The sequence below is a fragment of the Perna viridis genome, chromosome 5 (assembly GCF_037379345.1).
Source record: "Perna viridis isolate PV_CMFRI_1.1 ecotype Kerala chromosome 5, ASM3737934v1, whole genome shotgun sequence".
Lineage (NCBI taxonomy): Eukaryota > Metazoa > Mollusca > Bivalvia > Mytilida > Mytilidae > Perna > Perna viridis.
The window spans coordinates 12,986,778-13,009,538 of NC_142449.1; the positions used below are offsets into that span (position 1 = coordinate 12,986,778).

The 22,761-nt window shown below is 32.5% G+C and overlaps 1 protein-coding gene and 1 long non-coding RNA gene across 2 annotated transcripts in view; one reads left to right on the forward strand and one right to left on the reverse strand.

The window, feature by feature from the left end:
• Window positions 1-161: 161 nt before the first annotated feature.
• Window positions 162-4,620, reverse strand: LOC148616091 (uncharacterized). The gene is made up of 2 exons (XR_015922110.1): window positions 4,491-4,620; window positions 162-527 (listed from the first exon to the last, which is right to left on the reverse strand). It is a non-coding gene; the product is annotated as an uncharacterized LOC148616091 (long non-coding RNA).
• Window positions 4,621-19,462: 14,842 nt separating this feature from the next.
• The window catches only part of LOC148616092 (short transient receptor potential channel 7-like), a 75,167-nt gene continuing 71,868 nt past the window's right edge, over window positions 19,463-22,761 (forward strand). The window contains exon 1 of the mRNA XM_088582789.1: window positions 19,463-19,589. Coding sequence (XP_088438915.1) covers window positions 19,535-19,589 — 55 coding nt within the window. The 5' untranslated portion in view covers window positions 19,463-19,534. The remainder of the gene's footprint in view (window positions 19,590-22,761) is intronic.

Consider the following 22,761-nt stretch of genomic DNA (forward strand, 5'->3'; position numbering starts at 1 on the left):
GTGTTGGCTTAATGTGTAAACACAAGTGGAAAAAAAGAGATGGACACCTTAATGCATACTGTATATGTACGTATAAATGTATATAGTAAATGTACCCGATATCAGAACAATGAAATTTCCACTGGGCTTTGCCACATATATGAAACAAGAACATACTTAAAGCATTCAATTTTCTTTTATTATACATGTACAATGTATCACATTTTACCACAATATATCTTATAGCAGATACTGGAAACTTTTACATTGTATTGTTTTACATTTTTATACTAAGTGTCAGTCTTGGACAGATACTTTCCCCTGGAAATAGGTAAATACATGTAATATTTAATCTGCGCCTTCCTCATGCTCAAAATATAATGTGTTTATTCTCCCATACTAAACATTTACTGAATTTAAGTCATTATGTGTCCAATATGCTGTTGGAATGGGTCAAATCAGTTGAATAATTGACATGCAAGTCATGTTTCCTTCTGCTTCATGTACATGTGCATTGTCTATTAATTCAATTCACACTGCTTAGGATGCTGAAAATTAAAACAAACCAATATCAATATACATGTAATACATATAAAAATTGAAAGCTTTTCATAATTGTAAGCTTATAATATCTATATAAGATTATAAACTGCATGTACAATGTACTTGTTCTATTTTGTTAAGACCTGATTAAAAAGGATGGTAACAGCTATGATACTGCACTTGATTGTGTTATATAATGCAGTTTCAGTATGTATTCAATATATTGTTAAGGAGAAAATACATGTTCCCTGGTGGACTCATGTCATATTTAGCAATGAGTAAGAGGTTCGATTCCCCTTGTTCTGTATATCATTATAAAATTGAATGGTTAAATAAAATAATTTAAAATCTGTCCATTCGATCGCTAGTAATTACATTTTGAAAAAGTTGTGTTGAAAATCTTAAAGTCATACAGAAATTTTTAACATAGCGGCAACCGGAAGATTGAGCCCCCTGGTAAAGACATAGTACTTGCAATGAACCTTAAACTAAATGTTCTCATTCACCAATACTAAACAAAGACTTAGGTGTTTGATTTTACAGGTTGGTTTGAAGTATTTTTTTCAAACAATCTGCTTCATATCACGAACTTATGAAGTTCAAATAAAAGATCTCAATTAAGCTCTAGGACAAACACAATGATACTCCAATCCGTTAACTAAATACATTTATTTCTCTTTAAATCAATTGATGAAATTTTCAATCCTATCATTTTCAAGAATTAAAAAAATCAACTACATTCTCATGCTTTTGTTTTAGACAACAATAATAGTTATATATAGACAAAATAGACTTTTTCATATCATTTAATTTGACACTGCCATGTCATCAAGGTCGATTAGTCACGATTCTAATACACCTAAACTTAATCCCTTTTGATTAAGGTTTATATATGGAATTGGATCGGTTTCTAGAAATTATATTGGAAAGATTTTTCCAAGTTATAATTGCGTTGCTTAATAAATGTAGGCTCAATCTACACTTGGTCATAAACGCTTCATGGTTATGAAGCATAAACTGACCAAACATTGTTTACGTCATATAAATTGATTAAATATTTTTAAAAAATCAGTCCTTAAATGTTAACCAGTCAACGTGATTATTATAGTATGAATATCATGGCACATGTAAAGAAATCAATTACAATCATTTTGAAAGTTTATTTTAGAAGACATCATGAGGCATTTCAGTGATATATAATGATAAACCTGTTCTTCTTATTTAACTTTTATTCCAAAAACATATCGTACATTCACATATTAATAATGATACTGTTTTTAGCAGTTTGTCGCTTTAAGTGATTTACCAATGTATTTCAATTCGCAGCCTTGCGTCAAGTCCAGATTTGGGGTGTAGCTTGAACTTGACTATTTATATGTATTTATCAATGTATCAACTTGCTATATCGATCCTCACCATGCATGCTATATCTATAAAATAATGCACTAGCAGTAAAATTGTAGAGTTCCCACATCCCATTTGACTTCTTTTATGTATATTAATTAGTTTGACTGTATTTGTGTACTGTTGCAGATCCTTTACCATCTTACCCGATACCATGATGGGTGCCCTATGTTCAGGCTGTAGATATACTTACGAAGAAGTATCACTCGGTAAATGTAAGCTATTTGTTTGCATAGCCTAATTAGTCGAGAGGTCTACAGAGTTGGACTTAGTGCATGTGATGTTGCTACTGATGTCAGAGCAGAGAAAGGGTTTGAATTTCACTGAGGGAGCGACCAAATTTGTATCGTTAATTTGTAACCTTGCATCGTGATCTTTTTGTGCATTCTTTTCAACATCAATCATGTAAATAAGAAACATAAATAATGTTATCAATTTGCATGACTATGTGCTTATCGAGTCAATAAGAGAGTTTACGTGACTGAATACGTTCAAAGGGATATAATTCTGAGAGTAAATTCTTAAACCTTGATAACAAAAATATGAAAACCTGATGAAAAATGTAAATACACCCTTTGATCACCGGCATCCATGATTTATCTTAGCGGGTTGGCGGTAACACACTATGTGGAAATTCTGCGTCAAATACAAGTACACGGTAGGGTAGGTTGCTACAAAATAATATTTTTCTGCTGTTCAACTGTAATTTACAACTAAGTTTTCTAAGGCAGAAGGCTTAGATATATTGATATTATGGGCGTAGTTTATATGGTATCATTGATATCATTAGTACATATGAACTCTTCCAGATGGCAATTCTGGTTAATATTTTCAAAACCAATGTCTTTGTCAGCTACATTTGTTTAGTTGATTATCTGAGTTTCTTCCATTTGATGATGATTTACAAAAAACCTGTTTAATATATACATATACAATGTTAAATATATTAATTAAAGTTTACTCGGGTTGCTTTTAATTTGCGAACAAAATCATATTTTTCGAGTACAACGTCCTGACATTTTTTTGTACAATTTGAAAATGTGAACTGCTTTACAGAACATCAGTGGCTTCCATTAGTTAACGCGTACGTAATGCCAGTCATACCACAGAAAAGATCTTTAAATTGTACGAAGAGAGAAACAGGTCCAAATACTTGACGGAGGTCAATAAGGGTTAAATAATCGAACACTAATCCGTTTCATAATCAAGTCAAGTCCAAAATAAATCTGGCAAAACAGATATTACACCACCGAGACAGCTGGTACCGTTTGAAGTGCCTGACTTGCTTGAGCCACATCAAACGAAATGGTGGATTAAATAACACATACATACAGAAGTTCATTATTTTTATCAAGTGTTTTACAAAATGTAGACATGAGAATGAGAAAGATCTACTGTACATACAGTACGTATCGTACATATATTATCTTCGATTACATATGAAAAGAAAAGGTAAACAGGAGAAGCTTTTTCGTAATCTCGGTATTGTTTGAAGTAAGCCTAACAAGTCTATGTTTTGCTAAACAGGATTGAATGTTGCGATACCTGTTAACTTATAGGCGAAACTAGAAGTGATGGTTGATTTATACTAGGTCTTCCGAAACAATTAACCGACACACTTTTCGACCACATTCTTCCTTTTGATATAAAGGTTTCGTCAATAAAGTGTTCCAGGAAAGAAATCATGCCACAATTTTCTATCAACGTTTATGTCAGAGACGTTACAATATAATCAGTATACAGTGATTTAGTCAAATATAAATTGTAAAGTTAATTATGTGTTGTATCGACTGCATGGTTTCCTATGTAACCTTCGAACAAAATATTTTTTAGTTTATCATTAAGTCCGTAAATAGTCCAAAGTCCAAGGTTACCGGTACGCGAGCCTATCGATGTGTATGGAAAGTTAAGTCAAGTTATGACAGACTTCTTTTTGTTTCATTTCATGGATCGAACAACGCAAAGAATATGCAAGTCTTTGCCACATACGGTAAAACAGTGTTCTCATTTCAACTTAAAAAGATGTACCACATGAGGGTTTTCAATTTATTACCATCATCGTTTTTAGGTACATTTATTTCTGTGAACCTACAAAATCCAACTCGGCATTCAGATGAAAACACAAATTACTGTTTCGATATATAACCATGTGAAACAGGTTTTGTCAGAGAATATTCTAGAATCAAAGATGCAGGAAAAAATATTCATTAAGGCAGCTGAACTCCCTTTATTCAAAATATGATATCAAATCCGCTTTCTGTCTTCTGAGAATTTCTCTAAGTGAATTAGATTAAATATCATTTATATTGAACAAAAAGTATTGACAATTGCTTCTCAATGAGGGCGTCAGCCAATGTTGCTTGATTTTATTCTCTATTTACTGTTCTTCGATGGTTTGAACAAATGTAATCCTTTACGATATGCTACAACAGCTTGACGAATTCTGGCTGGTAGGGGTGAAGTTGGGTCAAAAATCATGAAAAGTTTCTCAAAAATATTGCGAATTAAAATGTTTATAGATTGATCTCATCGAAAGACATTTTTACATTTAGATGAATACTTACACACGTAAAAAGATGGTTATATGTCTTCCTGGTTTAAATTCTGATTTTAGGTAATAGATACTTATTTGTCGTCAGATATTACAAATATATAATCGGATCCCCACAGTTATGCTTGTCATATCGACCTTATTTACGACATTTAATTGCGTAATTCAAAACGCATTAATCTCCTGTAAATACTTAATTGGAAAAATGGTAAATAAACAAGTCTTTTTAAATTGTCACAGAAGTAAGAGATTTGTCCAAAACAACTCCCGTAATATTTGACAAATATTATATGATTAAGTACAGATGTGATGTCCAATTATGATTGATTGATTGATTGTTGGGGTTTAACGTCCGAGCAGCAATATTTCAGCTATATTCAGACGATGAACATGATACAGATGATAAAATGAATATGAAATGATGATGACACGAAAAAAGGGATGGGACACAAGGATAATAGGGTCGACAATAGGATTAAATACCACAGAAAATAGGGAGAGGTGGGTAGGGTCGGGCAATTTAGCCTCCTGTGGCGAACCCTATGGGTCCCACTCTGGCAGAATACCACAGTAGGGTTCTTCAACGTGTGACGAACGTGGCATCTTTCCCAACACGGTGCACTACTATGGTTTGCGGTCAGGTTTTCCGTATTATAGCCTGACAACCCCAGCATGGAACACGCCAGGGGTACCCTATTCCACCACCTGGGGCACACATCCCAGTTGCTCTGTGGGCAGAGCGCCCTATTCCCGGGCTAGGGTTCTGAGCACTATTTAGTCACCTTTTACGACAAGCTTAGCGCTGCTGCAGGCTTATTCTTTTGACACCCGGACCTGCACAGGGCGATGTCGAATTATGCTTACACTAAAACTTTGTAATTTTATTAAAAATAATTACTGAATTTATTGCAATTGTGAGTATTTTTTCGGCGCGGTGTTGATTTAAATTTGTTCGATTGGAATTTTCAATGTATACAACAGAATCTCACTGGGCATTTCATAAGGCTTCATATTCTAAGAATGGCTAATAATTATTTTGCGCTTAATACTTACGTTGTAGGTTTGTCTAAGTTTGGCAAAACCTTTTTATGTATTATGGCCATCAAAGTTTTGGAGAACTTCTACCTATGAATAATTATCTGGTACATCTTACCATTTCTTTTTCAAGGATAACTTCTACAGCAGTATTGGTTGACTCAGGAACTCTGTGATGCTTCAGAAACCATTAAATTAGTCGTAATGATGATATTGGTTCTCATCGTTGGATCATGAATTTATTTTGCAATTACAGGATACGTGTAGATGGTTTCTATCTGTGCTAGTGTTATACCTTTGCTCATAAAGTGGGTGGTATCACAGCTGCACTTGACTTAATGTTTGCCTTAGCATGGGATTCGATTACAGGTTCGAGAGATATAAACTTTCTGTTATATCTTAACCAAATGATTTCAATACAAACTGTGTGTAAGAGTTATCTTGCAACTTCTTATCACAGTCACTTTTGAGAAAAGCTTGATATGAGTACGTGTATGCCCCTTGTCAATGCAAGAAGCAGACAGGAGATGACACATGACAAATTTTGTTTTCAGAGACATTTTACCCATTCACATCACAAATGCATACTTTCTCAAAGTTGAATGTTGGTTTCGGATTAACTGCAAATGAAAAATAAATTAAAAAGAAAGCATTTAAAAAACATTAAAAAGGGAGATAACTCCTTAATTTGAGTAAAAGTTGATAGCTACGATAGGGAACTTTAAAATCATTTCCTGAGCCAACCATTGCCGATTCAATATTAACATTATACTTTTTGACATTAATATGGTATATACATTATATTGATACAAAAACAATCAGTGGAGTATAATTTACCTGAGCCACTTTTATCATAGGATCTGCCTGATATTTACATGGACAGCCTCTTAAGTTAAAATAAATTCTGGTTTGACCACTGGTTTTATTTTGAACACATATGTTTCTATAATGCGGAGCGAGGGCTATCCTTTGTTGAGCTCTATACACCGTTTTCTTTTAAACATGAGTGAACAGTACATGGACTACAGCAATGAAAACCTTTGTCCTTAAAAGATGGTGTGGATATTGCATAGTAATACAGATCAATATTTGAGGGTTTCTTCAAAATTGGAAAGACTAACCTAATGGTTCTTTTTTAGCAGACTTTGAGATTACAGATTTTTCCTTACGGTTTGTCGACATGATCAATTTTCCATTACTGAAAGAAAGTACTTAAATTCATCGCCTAAGAACAAAACTTGATCATCAATGCTATGGAAATCGATGTCACATGTATGCAACAGTATTGGAAATATTAATTACAGATATAAAGTACTGAGAATCGGATTTATTTTATGTCAGTTTGGAGTGACAAAGACATAACAAGCATTAAATTTACATAATACTGCAAATATAGATTTAAATAGCATTTATTTCTGCCATTCAAACGGTCACTCCTAAATATCAAATGAAGTAAAGGATAAATAGGCATAGGCTCAACACAATCAACACTACAACGAGGTAAGTTGCAAATGTACTGTGATAGCTATGAAAGTGAAAGAGAGATGTGTGAAATACCCATGTTACAACAATCCAAGAAAAAGAGTGTATCGGTTAGCCTTAAACACGAAATACAACACAAGTTTTCAAAGCTGTACTAAACTATCAATTGTATGCAGCCTCATTGATTCAGTAAAGTAGACGAAGTCATTTATATGCGTGATATGAATATTTACAAAAATACAAAAAAAAAACAAAACAAAAACACAAAAACAAAAACGCAAAAACAAATAAAAAGTACGTTTGCATGATTTGGCGGACTTAGACGGACCACGTCCGTAAAGATATCTTCATATGTTTGTCATTACCTGATATCTGTCGAATGAATCGAAATGGAAACGAGTGATAAAGAAATATTAGTTGGGTCGAAATCAAATTAAAAAGGTAGAATCCAGCCAAATTTAGCAAGACGTTGATGTAACGGTACTAACCAGTAAAGTATTCCAGAGGAACACGATGTACTCGTCCACACATTTGTCACTTCAATTATTGCATTTCAAGATAGTATTGAACTCTTTCTATTAGTTCCCAATCCAAGATGAAGTTATATATCATATAAAATAAAAGAAAGTAACAATTTAAACAAAACAAAAACAAAAACAGACATGCCTTTCAGAATTCTCTGGCAGTATTAAAGTATTCATTCTTTTTGACGTTGAACGAATTTGTGAGATTTAAGAGGGAGCTATCTGCAGCATTTATAGTTAGTTTCGAATGAAGAACACTGTTCGGAGATTGGTCTTTAACGAGTACGTAAATTTCTGAATTGTACCTTCAAAGCAAGAATAAAATGGTGTATTTCATCGGCATAAATGATAGTATGTCAAAAGTAGTGCAGTCATTTGACGGTTCTGTCTATCAGGGAGCAATAATTTATTTTTAAGTCCGAGGGGGTGGAGCGGAGCTAGGAAATATAAAAATTGGTAAAATATAGGTCATGCCTTTTTCCAAAATATTTTTTTTCGAAAAAAAAATGGGATAGGACAATAAAACATACTGCCGTTATATTTTTCTATGCCTTTTAAACCCATGGAAATTTCAATCCTACCTTTTAATTTCCAATTTGACTCAAAAAAGGTAAATCCTATACATAGAAGTTTGAGAATATATCTTAAAGAGTAATGAATGTGTTTGTTTGTGTTATGATATACCTGTCTTCGTTGTCATAGATATTGAGAAGTTGAAATTTGAGTAATGTTTTATCCGGTATATGTCGTTATATATCACTATTATCATTTATATACTATCAATACCTTTATTTTATAGCCGATAGAATGAGTATAAATCACCAAAAAAAAAAAAACGAGCACGGGGTAAAAGTTATTAGATCAGATACACACATGGAGCATATAGAATTCATTTTTATGTCAAAATCAATAACGTATAACAATTCAGTTGAAATCCCTCCGTCATTTTCACAGTATCAACCATTACAGAATGGTATATCATATTTTGAATGTTAGCTTACCAAAAAATACTGCATCCTAAATTGATTAAAATATCGGTATTAAGTCAAAATCTAGGGGGCATAAATATACACACAATATATTCATTACTTTATAAAATGACGAACGGGAAATTTCATGGAACGCTTTTATCCAATATATTATCCCGATTAATTTTTTTTTTTTTTATAATTTTGATATTTATGAAAATAGGGTGTTTAGGATACATTTGCTAATGTGATTTGAGATTTTTTAATGCACAGGCAAGGCACACTTATATTTCCCAGCAAATTTATGTAAATTTATCCCTTTAAATCGTTTTTAGGAAAATATTTTGATTCGTCTATTATTTCGGTGTCGAGGATATGACTGTGTATTCCCATAAAAAACCATTATCTGGAAGACCTCAATAAGATACTAACGAAACAGTTAACAAATATTTTGGAGTATAAAATTAATTTCCCTTGCTTGTGTATTAAAAAAATCTAGAAAGACTAAAACTGATTGTGAAGGAAGTAACACATTTTTAAACATTTTTGAGAAAGTAAAGTGATGCATTATGAAGTATGCAAAGTTTGAAAACCTTCTAGAACTTTTCAGTTTATCAAGTATTGAAATAATCAGTATATTGCCATTTTTATGTGTAGATGTTCGTCCAAGACCTAGACGTGGAAAGAACCTTAAATGAACAAAGAATGAACACTTAAGGCATCGACCATTTCTATCATTGGGGGCTGCAATTTTCATACGGATAACAAATTGGTCGTGCAAACGTATTTTCTTTAAGACTTATACATTTCAGCATCAAACGAAATCAATATTTTTATTTGAAAATCTGCCTTGTCACATAATGCAGGAAAATATATGATCATTTTTTAGATTTGTTTGACTCTAGTGGTGGAGTAAAAAAAATCAATCTGCAAAAGAGACATTTATTTTTTTCTAAATTCCAGTCTCTTGCTTTATAAAGTGATCGGTTCCTAAGGATCATAAAAGTGTTTAAATTATGTTATTAAGCAAATAATTTTATCATGAATTTTATCATTTTTGGTATTAAGTGTCTTCCTTACGATTCATTATTTTCGACTTTACAACAAATGTATTCTATTTTCATTTTCACCTTAGTTGTCCTCTGATATTCTTATATGATGTTTTTTACGTACTTGACTATCTTTGCGGAACTCACAAGACAGCCCCTTACAGGGTTTTTCTTAGTATGTTTATTAGCATATGAAGGTAGCGGAGCCCAGTTTTCGGGATACCTGACTGAAGACCTCAGTTTGTCCTAATAGCCGCTGGACTGCTGTGTTGACGTTTTGGCATACTCCCAAAACCCACGTTGGTTTGAGAGCGTTTTCCCAACTCTAACTGTTTAGGATTTAGGAGTACGTTGATTGTAGAGTGAAATTCCTCTGATATTGGTTCGCTTTCACTTTTATAATCTTTCTGAAGATATTATTTTAAGTGATCAATGAGAAACGACAGACAATACCGCGAGTAGTCAAAGTTTTTGTCAACGGTATTTCTTCTGAAATGGCATGTATGATGGGGACATGCATGTTTCTTCTAGAAACCTTTTGCAACAAATGGCAGTATACAAGATATCATTATCAAAAGTTGTAGATCGTCTGCTATTAAATCAAATTACTGAACATTTACAGGAAAAAGTATGCAGAGGTTACTATGAGGGCAACGCCAAAGTTTTACTTTCTGATTGTCTACTTGTACAAAACCTTTAAAAGAACAGCCTTTATTTTTTTTATTAACACACATTTGTTATCTTTATGCAAATGAATATTTTCATGACCTCAGTTTGTTTTGTCGTTTTCCTTAGAAATTTCTTGCAAGATTTGCAGACTAATTTAATATATTTTATTAAATGCCATTTTGTGTCGCCATTTTTTCGAAGTCAACAAATAAGGATTTTGATGTAATTTCCTGTCAATATTTTTTCGTCACGTCTATATTAAGGTATAAAATCGTGAATTACCTGGAATATCAGGTGTTCTCTCCCTCACACTCGTTTGATTACCTAGTTTATGTAAGAAAGTATAACTTTCATTTTACACAGTATATGTTTAATGATTTGATATCTTATAACTGCGTGTCGGTTTGCACAGTAATAAGATATTTTAATGATGTTTGTTTTTTCGTTGGGGTTTAACGTCTGAGCAGCAATATTTCAGCTATATTCAGACAATGAAAATGAAATGGATGATAAAATGAACATGAAATGAAAATGAAGGATGGGTCACAAGGATAATAGGGTCAACAAATTTTGATTGCCACTAGAAAAAGGGGGGATGGGTAAGGTCGGGCAATTTAGCCTCCTGTTGGCGGAGCGCAAAGGTTCCTGCTCCTATCGAATACCACAGCAGGGTTCTTTAACGTGCGAGGAACGTGACATCTTTCCCAACACGGTGCACCACTATGGTTTGCGGTCAGGTTTTCCGTATTATAGCCTGACAACCCCAGCATGTAACACGCCAGGTACCCCATTCCACCACCTGGGGCACACATCCCAGTTGCTCTGTGGGCAGAGCGCCTAGCCCCCGGCTAGGTTTCTGAGCACTATTTAGTCGCCTTATACGACACGCTTAGCGCTGCTGCAGGCCTATTCTTTTAACACCCGGACCTGCATTTTAATGAGAATCGTAATTAGACGCTTCAAAATTGTCGTGTTTTTTGTGTTATATTTAAAAATGACAAACGTTGCAATATTTCTGGACGCGACACGTACGTGTGTTTTATTTTATACCACAGACGTTAAGTATAATGCAACAAAAATACGTTGAAAAACAGTGACGCCATTTAATTACTTGCTTACAAAGTTTCTAAGTTTATATATCTATCAAGTTCATTTGTAATAAATAAATGACAAAAACCTTTAACCGTACTAGACAAAGCTGTGTAGGCATTTATATGTCTCGTGACGATTTTATTTCATCACTGATTGTTCCCTTGTTGACTATCACTCAAAGTTATTCGTGATCATTTATGTGAAAAGTACTTATATGCTATAGAAATCAAGTTAAGAAACCAGCATTTTTAGAAATTTAAAGATTCATGCATTTTCCACATGTTTCAAATGTGAGTAAGTATAAATGCCAAAACTTTCAATATTCTGTCAGAAACTGTATTTAAATTTTCAGCAAATGCATGAGTAGCGTCCGAATAAGTTATTACCATAAAACAGAGTGCAGAAAATGAATCACAATGTCATCAAATTGAATAACAAATGCATGATAAGTTTTTTTTTTAACCTGACAAAGATAAACGTCCTACTCTGACGATCGCCCATATTCGAATCTCATTCTACCATCAGTTGTATGTACAATGCAGGTTATAAGAGTAATTTCTATATATCAAAATACTCATTATCATCCATAACCTAAAATAGAGTATAACAATATATTTAAAGATTGTACATTTACTGGAAAAAAACAAAGTACTTCAATGGAGAATAGCTATTTTGTATAAAGCTTTAATTGGTCACGCGATGTTAAATTGTACTCAAGATTTAATAATTATGAAACTAGAGCATCTCTGTTGGTACATGTATTAGGATCGAACAGTGTTGTTCTCTCTTATTAAAACACGCCTATTTGTGTTATATAACTCAAAACAAAATGCAACATTTGTTTTTATGTTAGAGTAATCAAGGGAACCAAGATTCTAGCGTAAATTAACAGAATGTAATCCAGGGACAAAGACCAAACATGGAAAACAGACAAACACAACAAAGCAACAAAAATAAATTAGCAACTAGGACTCCACTAAAAACGGGGAGCATGGACCAGGTACAACGGTAGGGTAAGCGTCCTTTACTTTTCTAAAAACACCCGCCAAGTTGATCATAAAAAGTCGTCGGGGTAGACGAATGAGGAAAGGAAAAAAACTAAGACACGTTGAACAAAACAGTTTTCATGGTGCAGATGGACGTACCTGAAGGATCCACGAGTTCATGATGACGACCATAAAACTTCTGTGGTGATATCTTCAATATTGTACATGTAGCATTATAGCCCTATTCCAGAAGCTAACTGTAAGAAGTCTAGCGGGATGTAAGCTACATAATTAAAATGAATGTCCTGTATTAAAAATATAACCTTAAGGCAACACTTCACATTGTGTGTGCTCTCATTAGTCGACTTAATAATCTGGTCAATTTTTAAAAGTGTTCTTTTTTTTTACTTTTCCGTAAAGGTTCCCTCCTCGTAATATTTTGTTAATATAATTTAAGACAATCAATTCTATGTTACAACTCCCTGTTTTCCTGTAAAACCATTTCAATCTCCCCAGACACTTAATTAATATGCCATTATTTTGAAACAATGATGTTATGATTTTCATCATTTTTGTTGAGAACAAATCTCTTGAAGCTGTTGATACAGACGTTGATCGCTTAGGTCCTTATTAATTCATCACTGGCATTTACATTGATGACATTAACGGAGTGTGTCTCATTAATTTGTTTCACATCGATCTCTAATTTCACAATCCATAGAACATTAAGAATCTAAGGTGAATTATGTTCTGGCTATTTCATATCTATGAAACTGTAGGTAAAGATGTGGTGTGAGGTTTTCTTTTTATATCTGATACTGTAGATAAAATGCTTGGAAACTTGGAAACACCATCAGCAGATGCAACACATGGATCAATTTCATGAATCCTGCAAATTTAGGTAAGTTGACTTATTACAATTCATCATCGTTCTAGAGAGTTTATATATATATATATATATATATATATATGTTTTGTGATATAATTCTAATAACAATCATTCCTGACATAAAACTGCTTCAAACTTAATTTTTTAGCTATTAAATAATTATGTCATAGTGTTGTTGAACACATTCTAACACGCAGCTGCACAATATACCAATTTTTGCAAAACAATCCTGTAACTTCATATATTTGGTTAAAGGAGTAAACATTGTAAAGAGTAATCAAGGGAATCAAGGTTATAGCGGTAATCAAAAGAATGTAATCCAGGGACAACGACCAGACATGGGAAACAGTTATACAAAACAAAGAACATAAAGTAACTAAGATCATACATGCAAAGTAACAAAAGCAAATGAGCAACTCGGACTCCACTAAAAATGGGGGCATGGACAAATCCTCTGCTTTTCTAAAAACACCCGCAGAGTTGCTCATAGAAGTCAAGTCAGTGGCAGACTAAAGAGAAAAGGAAAACTGTGACAGTTGAACAAATCAGTTTTCGTAGCGCTGATGATAGATACACCGTAACGACCCACGAGTTTATGATGACGACCATAAAACTTCTGTAGTGATGACTTCAATTTTGTAGCAACATAACCCTGTACCAGAAGCCTATTTCTTAGAATTCTTGCACAATACAAAAAGTATGCGTATTCTCGGCAAGCACTGGCATGACGTATGAGTTGTGATATGAACACTCCATACGTATGAGCTGAAGAAATGTTGCCTCAGATGAAAGGACAGTTGACAACTTTTAATGAAAAGTCAACACGTTTGTCGTAAAGTTTGGTCCGTAGTTCTCCTTTACCATCGATTTCTAAGTGTAGGTCAAGACATGAGACTCCCATTTTCCAGTGGTGTCCGAGTTGTTCATTAGCTTTTGTTACTTTGCATAAATGATTTTAGTTACTTTATGTTCTTTGTTGCGTATATATGTTTCCATGTCTGGTCTTTGTCCCTAAATTACATTCTTTTGATTACCGCTATAACCCTGGTACTCTTGATTACTCTTTCTGCCTATTCCTGTGAATAATCTATGGTAAAATCCGGGTTAGACAAGTCTGACTACTGGGTCATGAAACAACCAGGACTAACGACCCTCCAATAGTGGCATCACCCCGTGGTTTTAACAAGAACTATGGTAGTTAAAAACAAAAAACAAAACAAAACAAAACAAACAAAAACAAACAAAAACAAAAAACAAAAACGTGTTTTTAAAATAAATTTATCACATGGTTGATAAATATCTTAAAATTTTCATGTTGAATGTTTACTGTACTTCAGAAAACAATTTCATTTGTTTTTTTATTGATTTTAGGTCGGACATTTCAAACCATAAAACTGCAAGCAATTGTTTAAGCTTTGAAAAAAAACAAGACTTTTTAGATATGGTAGACTAATTTGATCATTGATTCAAGTTCGGTCAATTCTAACAATCAGACTAAACATTTTTGTAGGCTTTAATGGACTTATCATCTAGTATTTCAACTTCTACCCTGACTCGTGATTTTCCATCTGGTATTATCATTTTTCATTTACTCGATATAATCCATAGTGTCTATCTCTGATTCCATCTGATCCAGTCGGTCGTCTGCATCATCGTTAGATGCCATACTTTTAAACAATTACGGAAACTTCCGAGAGGGGTGTGATACCATTTTAGGACAACCATGTAATATCATTCTAAAACCAGTTATAACATTTTGATATCAGCCTGCTTAAGCAATCTGTGAAAATATCAGTTTCTTCCCCTTTCCTTGGTTTTATAATACAGTAAGAAATAATCTTTATTTGTTTCATGCATATGATAGCAAATTATATTACTTACTATACTCGGCGTCACATAAATAACATACTGTTAAAATTTGAATAAAAATATTTCTACGACTTTATTGACACCTACCGTCGTTTAAATTGTCTTAAATGACTTGCTCATTCGTTTAGCCAAACAGCTTCTCAAAAACAAGTCGCTTATTAGCTTAAATCATGCGTAACAAATCCTTACGGGAAAATCCCATACTAATATCCGCCATGTTGGTTTTTACGGGACGATTTGTTTACAAACGAAGTTCGTAAGTTTCCGTCGAACTCCGGTGACAATCGTCTGCTTGATCAACTTCTCGGTATTGTACGTTGTTCGCGTAAAATAAATCCGAGATATCCGAAATAACGCCGAAGTGCATTCTGGGTTCTTCGGTTTTTGGACAAACCATTTAAACGTAAACAACATCTCCTAGCAACCCGATCACTGTAAACATGGCCGACTTTTTACAATGTAAATATTGGCACCTAGAATTAAAATCTGACCGGAATTTAACGATTCAATGTTTAGGGAGAAGCCGTTTGGCTAAACGAATGAGCAAGTCATTTAAGACAATTTAAACGACGGTAGGTGTCAATAAAGTCGTAGAAAATATTTTTATTCAAATTTTAATAGTATGTTATTTATGTGACGCCGACTATAAATACAATAGTCGTACTGCTAAAAATGCAAACAATGATATAATTGAGTTTAAAATAACCAAATTTAGGCCGGCTTACGTTGAATTAACCACATGAATTGGTATATGCGTGAAACTTTGTTATACACGCATAATTTAGTCCACAATTTTTGTTTATAAAATGGTCTTATAATGATTTCAGTTTAAATTAAGATATATTGCTCAAAACTATATTTAGGGGTTTTTTTAATCAGGGACTATGAACAATGGATTATTGATGTTACAGTACAAAATTAGATTACAAAAATAACATATGTTGCCCAAAGAGACCTAACCAATTAGAAGACCTCTTTCAAATCAAATTAAATTGTTATGGTACATACCAATACTGCGATTCTTGTAGAAATAGCAGCGTCTCCATTTATATTGTAATTACTGTAAACACCCGATGATTTACCTGCAGTACTATGCAATAACTAATCATTCTGTTAATGCAATCAGTTTTTTTTTCTATAAAATATACAATACAGAAAGTGCTCGTGGCTTAAAATGATTATAAAACTCCTTACTATATTTAAACCTTCTTTTTTTATCAAGTATTAAGAAATAAATCGTTTAAACTGTTAACATAAAAGGAATAATTTGCTTTGGAACCTCATATTTATACTTGTGATAAAAATTGAAAAGGTGCATTATCAATGACATTGTGATTTAGTTTTTCTTAGATTTTGTCATAATCATATTTTAGTTTAGGATTGCAAGGGAACCAATATTTTCAAAGATGATATAAATCAAAATATCAAGTGCATGGTAAGTGTCATCTGCTTTCGAGAAACACCTGTTGTATACGTCGCACCATATTATCAAAGGTTCCAAAAAGGACTGAGGTTTACAAATTATGCAGTTGTTTGGTACGATCATAAAACTGAACAAAAAATAAACAAAAAGAGAAAACATTCGATCAAAGAAATGAACCCCATTGTCATGCTCATGAAAGCCTTATTTGTAAGTAGCATCATAACTCTTATTTCTTTTGAAAAGCCTTACTTGACTATGCATTTTTATTTTCTTTTGCTGATGCTGTGAATCTTGCCGTGCCGTCATCAGACAACTAATTCAAATAAATTGCGTTGTATTTTTCATGTATCCGAGTCAGCAATTAATGCTCTATGGGTATATACTGCAAGTATTCATATAGTTGTCGTAAATGAACTTCTCTCAGTTAAAACTTATTTAAATATAGGACATTGATATTAAAAGAATTTTTATGATATGTAACGTGTCCATGAATGTATATTTGTATTTCAAGAACAAGCAAAATGTGATAATCATTTAAAATTAACCTGGAACCATAATTTGATCGGCTTCATATTTAAATAGTTTTTGTTTTGAGTACTTTTTGTATATAATTATTCATAGGTTAAGATGTTATATGATGAAAGACTGTTTTTTTTCTAGAATGTGACGACGTGTAAAACTAAACCATTCAATCAAATAACAAATAAAAGTCCGGCCGACGTTTTTGTCAGGTTTGTGAGTGAATGGTCCGATTTTACACATCGATAAATTCTGGAAAAACCGTGTTTAGTGATTATAATTCCAATCCTTGAATATCCGAAATTTATCGATAGTTTGTTTCCCTATAATCTCTTATTCAGCGAAATTTACACCCAAAATTGACATTGCTAATGATGGTGACATTCAACGTGGTATGGTTATCAATTTCAATATTGAAAGTATTTGAAGCATACTGATAACTTTATTCTTTCATATATTGTTGGTTTATATGTACAATACCAAACAGGAGTGGAATAAAGCAGATACTACCGTTTATGCCTCTAAACGGATCTTTCTTTTGCCGAAGCGATGGTAAACATGTTGTTTACGATATGTACTTGGAATTCGCACTGTTGTAAAAACTGTCATCGCTGAGGTCAATCATAATGCACAAAAAAGGCATATGCTAATTAGATTGGAATTATTCTATGTTTTCGAATCTTATGCTGCTGATGAGTGGTTCTTGTTAGAGGTTGATACTTGAAACAAGTATACAGTATATCGAAATTGCAATATCTGTATAGTTGGTTTTTTTTTTGTATTTTTTTATATTTATTTGCTTCTATTTTTGTATAAAGCTTATAAAGGTTTATTTAAATTACCTTCGAAATACGACCAGCAAATGTAGGTTCCATGAAACATTCTTTAACTCCTATCATAATCATAATGTGTATATTGAAAATATGAGAAATACACAAAACAACTGAAACACCATTCTTTGCTAGTGCTAGAACTGATGCGTTGAAACAATGGGCCGATACCATTTTAAGGTGACATTGGTATCTACAAGTTTAATTGCGTAAGATATGCTTTAATATATGAAGTGTATATTTTATTGAATAATTTATTTTTATGTTTTTTTTTATTTGCTTTGTATAACATAATTTGTTACAATTGTGCAAAAAATGATTACTTCAGTTTTAATTCAAAAGTAAAAGCATGTCATTTTACGCTATTTTAAAAATAAATCCTTAATTTGCAGCGGTCGATTCTTATTCTTCTTATTATAAGGGGTATTGTTATTTATCAAAAAAGCGTTTGCATAGAGTTTGTTCATTTTCTTCTGCAATTGTTCTCTAAATACTGTAAACAGATGAAAAAAAAATAGATAATTCTTCATTTGGCTAGATTTCTACCTAAATAATTATGAACATGAAACCTTTCTAAGTAATTCAATTTGTTTTTGGCATTAAGAACATGTAACAAAATAAATAAAGGCAGATAATTTCAAACGTAATGAACACCCACTTAAATCACAAAAAATGTCTTGACTCTTTGAAATATTTAGGATTATAATCTATAATCTATATGACAAATTTTAATAATATTCATTTCGTACTCATCCCCATTTCCTTTTATTTATGGTATATTTACATTCGTTTTTGAGTATTGATATTTGGTATCTCAATTAAAACATATGAACAGCTTGTTAAATTTACATGTACTATTTTTGGCATAACTTTAGCTTCTAGTGCATTGCTTCAAAAAAATCTGTGACTGCTATGAGTCATTTATCTTATGCCAATCCCCACCATAAGAATGTATGGAATTATCTTGTGTGTATTGTAATCTTAATCTAATGACATTATAAACTCGGGGGAAAATTCAAATAAAGCAGAGGACACTCACTGCCGTTTCCTATTGCATGTTCATAAAAATAGGAGTGATTCTTTTTGTCTTAAGTTTGAGTGCGTGTCCTCTCTTTACACACTATTTGTTGTTTTGTATTCGATTTTCTTATTAAGTTTTTATGTTATTACCCACGTCATCTGTAATAAAAGTATACAGGTAACCAAATTATTTTTAAATATAAATTTGAAGGTATAGTTATTGTTTATGAGTTTACTGAACAGTAATGAGAAAACTACGACTAATATCATCGAAACCAGATCATATTGATATATTATAGAATACAGTAACATGATGTTCACATCGAATATATAACTATCGTTATGTATACCTGTTTGCTATAATATGATATAAATATCTATATATCGTATGATTAGACGCAGGGAGAAAATCAGTAACACTTCATTTGGATAATCTCGAGGTAATATTCCCAGTTTGTGTCAGACTGCCGGTACGTTCCCGTTATATAGCTGTTAGATCTAAATATTATAGAATGTACGTCTACAAGCGTTGTGTTGTGTATTCTTCTTAATCTCTTAGAGGTTATTAGACTTTTGAAATATGCTATTTAGATAGAAATTAAATTAACAATTTTATTTTTGCAGCTAAGACATGAGGAGACGAATAAAAGTACTCTGGTGTTTACAATTTGAAGTATAAAACAGGGTATATCCATAAAGAAGATGTTTTCTGACGATGAATTGTTGACAGGTTTGAAGTCCAAGAGTCGTCGCACTGGTATGTTGTTTTTTATATTATTTTTATCAGTTTCCATCATTAGTGTCTAAAAAACTAGTTTATTTCGTTTCCTGAACAATAAAGATTTTTTTTGCATTTATACAATTTTTTGGTTAAGGTACGATTTCCTCATGAACAATTTATGAACTAAAGGAAGACTTTCAATTCTACCTTTAAATACAATTTTGTACATAAATGCATTACATATTCCTTCAATTAAATGTATAATTTATTTATCATTAAGTAATAATTTTTTTGGAACCTGTGTTTAAATAATGATTTAAAGAAAACCAACGGAACAAATCGTATCTTCTAATACTTAAACACAGGTAAGTAAAATCCAATTGTTTATTGTTATATCATATGTACTACTTTTATCCCTATTTTTAAGCGATAACAAAATGGCAGCAGAAGCTATTGATAACTTATTTGCGTAATAACTTTTTTGACTTAGATACAAACTTGTTAAATCAGCAAGAAAGAAAACATGGAGAGGGGCTGAGGAAAGTAGAGCTCAATACTAAAAAAACAACGTTTTGAGTAGATTTATTCTTATTAATCTGGTAATCAACCGACAGTAGTATATTTTCAAGCAAAATCAATTTGACCTGCCAAGAATCTAATTCAAATAAGTGTAACAACAAAATTACCGAACACTTATCTCTTCCATAATCAAGTCAGTCCAAAATAGAACTTGCAAAACAGATATTACACCACCGGACCAGCTGGTACTGCAATGGCCGGACTTGAAAAGAAATGGTGGGTTATTTCTAGGTTTTACAGCACGCTAAACCCCCTCTTTTATTGCGGCGTGACTATACCGCTGGTGATTAAAAAGCATTGCATGCTATTGTCATAATCGGTAAATCAGCGGTCACATCAGTGCAAGGAACAATTTACAAAAAAGCAATGATTACTCATTGTTTTAGAAGAAACAGAGTATTTTTCAACCAAGGGCTCATACACTCATTGAGACGTTTAGGTTTCCCGCACGCACGGTACCTACACGCATGCTGAACGCTCACCAAACGCACCATAAACGAACGCTTCTATCGTGCGTTTAAACGCACGATAAACGAACGCTCATAGCGTGCGTTTAAAAGCACGATAGACGAACACCCATATCGTGCGTGTAAACGCACGATAGACGAACGACGAAAAATATGATGAAGACAGAAAAAAATAGAAAATAAAATTAATGAATTATATAAATTAATCATAGCAAAAAAATATTAAAATAATTGTTAAAGGAAATAATCATAGTACAAAAATAAACGATCGCTTCTATCGTGCGTTTATCGTGCGTTTAAATGAACGCAAAACGATGTGTAAACGCATGATCAACGATACACGAACGCTAAAATGGGAAACGTGAACGTCTCCAGGAGTATATCTAAAATAGAATTTGGTAAGGGACCTTTAAAGACACATTTTATCAAACCCTCGATTCATGAATCTGTTACGCTGATATTTATTGCGTTCAGGAAATCAGAGTAGTAGTTAGTATTTGCTCTAGCGTAGCGAATGAATTGTTTGATATAAACACCATATGCAGGAAATGAGGGAATGTTGCAGCACAAGTAAGGAAACTTTATATTATGAAAATTAAAGTTGTCTCTTTTATAAATAGAGTAATAGATAAGATGCTTCGTCGATATTACCCCGTGCCCCCTCAATTGACAGACATGTGTTCAAAAGAGTTCACGACATATAAACATTGCGTGTTCAAGGGCAATGATATTTCTTTTTTACAATGGAATCTTTATGTAAATGCTAATTCTTTAATAATGTTTAAGATTCACATGAGATAGGTGGCAAATACAAGATAATATGAATGTTATTCTAATTAGATATTGGTCCATTTAGGGAAACAACGACCCTCCTTCTTGATCGATGGAAGTATGATTTTGACCTAATAGAATATGTCTTTAATAAATAAGGTGTTTGCCGTTATGCAACTACTGTAAGGTGTAAAAAGTTTCAGCAAACAAAGGGTCATCAGCGTTAATTCGAGTATTTTAGATTAACTTTTAATCTGACAAAAAGATATCAAAATGGAAAAAAAAATATCTTGATTTAGTATGGAAATTATTTATTGATGGCAATGAACCTTTTTTAAAAACACATCTATTACGGAAGTAGAATTATACATGTATCAAGAATAATAAATAACTGAAAAATGTCCGTTTTCAAAAGATTATAAGGACTAAATACAAATCAAGTACAAATTTAAAGCTTAAAAATTGAGAAAGTGAGGAAAAAAATCAGGGTAAAAAAGTCCGAAAGGTGGAGGCTGTCGACTCAGGCTGAAGAGACATGGTGACCTTCAAAATTGCTTTTGATCATTTTGGATACGCGGTAAATACAGAATGAAAATAATGAAATTGCAAATATGAATGATGAAAAATAAATGAAAACCGTGTTATGAAAACAAAATAATGCGAAATAACGCTAAATTGGCCACTTATTCAGTTGTTATCATTTTAAAAGAAAATTGTAACCCCTACCAAAATAAAAATGAGCCAAATTTTGAAGGAAAAAAAATTACACTTTCAGTTGCAAAAACAATCTAAGTGATGGCAAAAATCTAATATCTTTTATTGTTAGAGGCTATAACAGAACTTAATCACTTTTTTATGGCAAATGTTGTCACAAATTGTTAATTGATTTCTGACAAAGAAGATAAAATGGACAATTTCGGATTTTTTAAAACTTATTTTTAGATATTGATATAGTTTTCTGCCGATTTATAATTGGAATTGCAAAAAATATGCATTTTTCTTACGAGTCATTAATAATAGTTATTAATTTTATACGGATTTGCTATGATGAAGAACAAATGTTGATGACCCGCCCTAAAGATTCCTGCGTTACCTTAAAATGTACATAAATGGTCAACTGGTGATCCACGAATCATTATCATATTTTAGATGATTTAAAGGTACATCTGAACCCCTAAATTACGAATCAATTTGTAGGGATAGACAATTTTATTGTACAGTATAATCCAAGATTTGAATCCCGAAGGTGAAAATAATCAATTTTGTAGTAATTTAAAATCTTCCAATTCCTAAGTCCTCCGTTTATTCCACTTAAAAATAAACTAAGAAATTAATAATCTGGAGTAGTACATGTATTTTAATTTAAATTGGTGACACGATAGTGGGTTGTT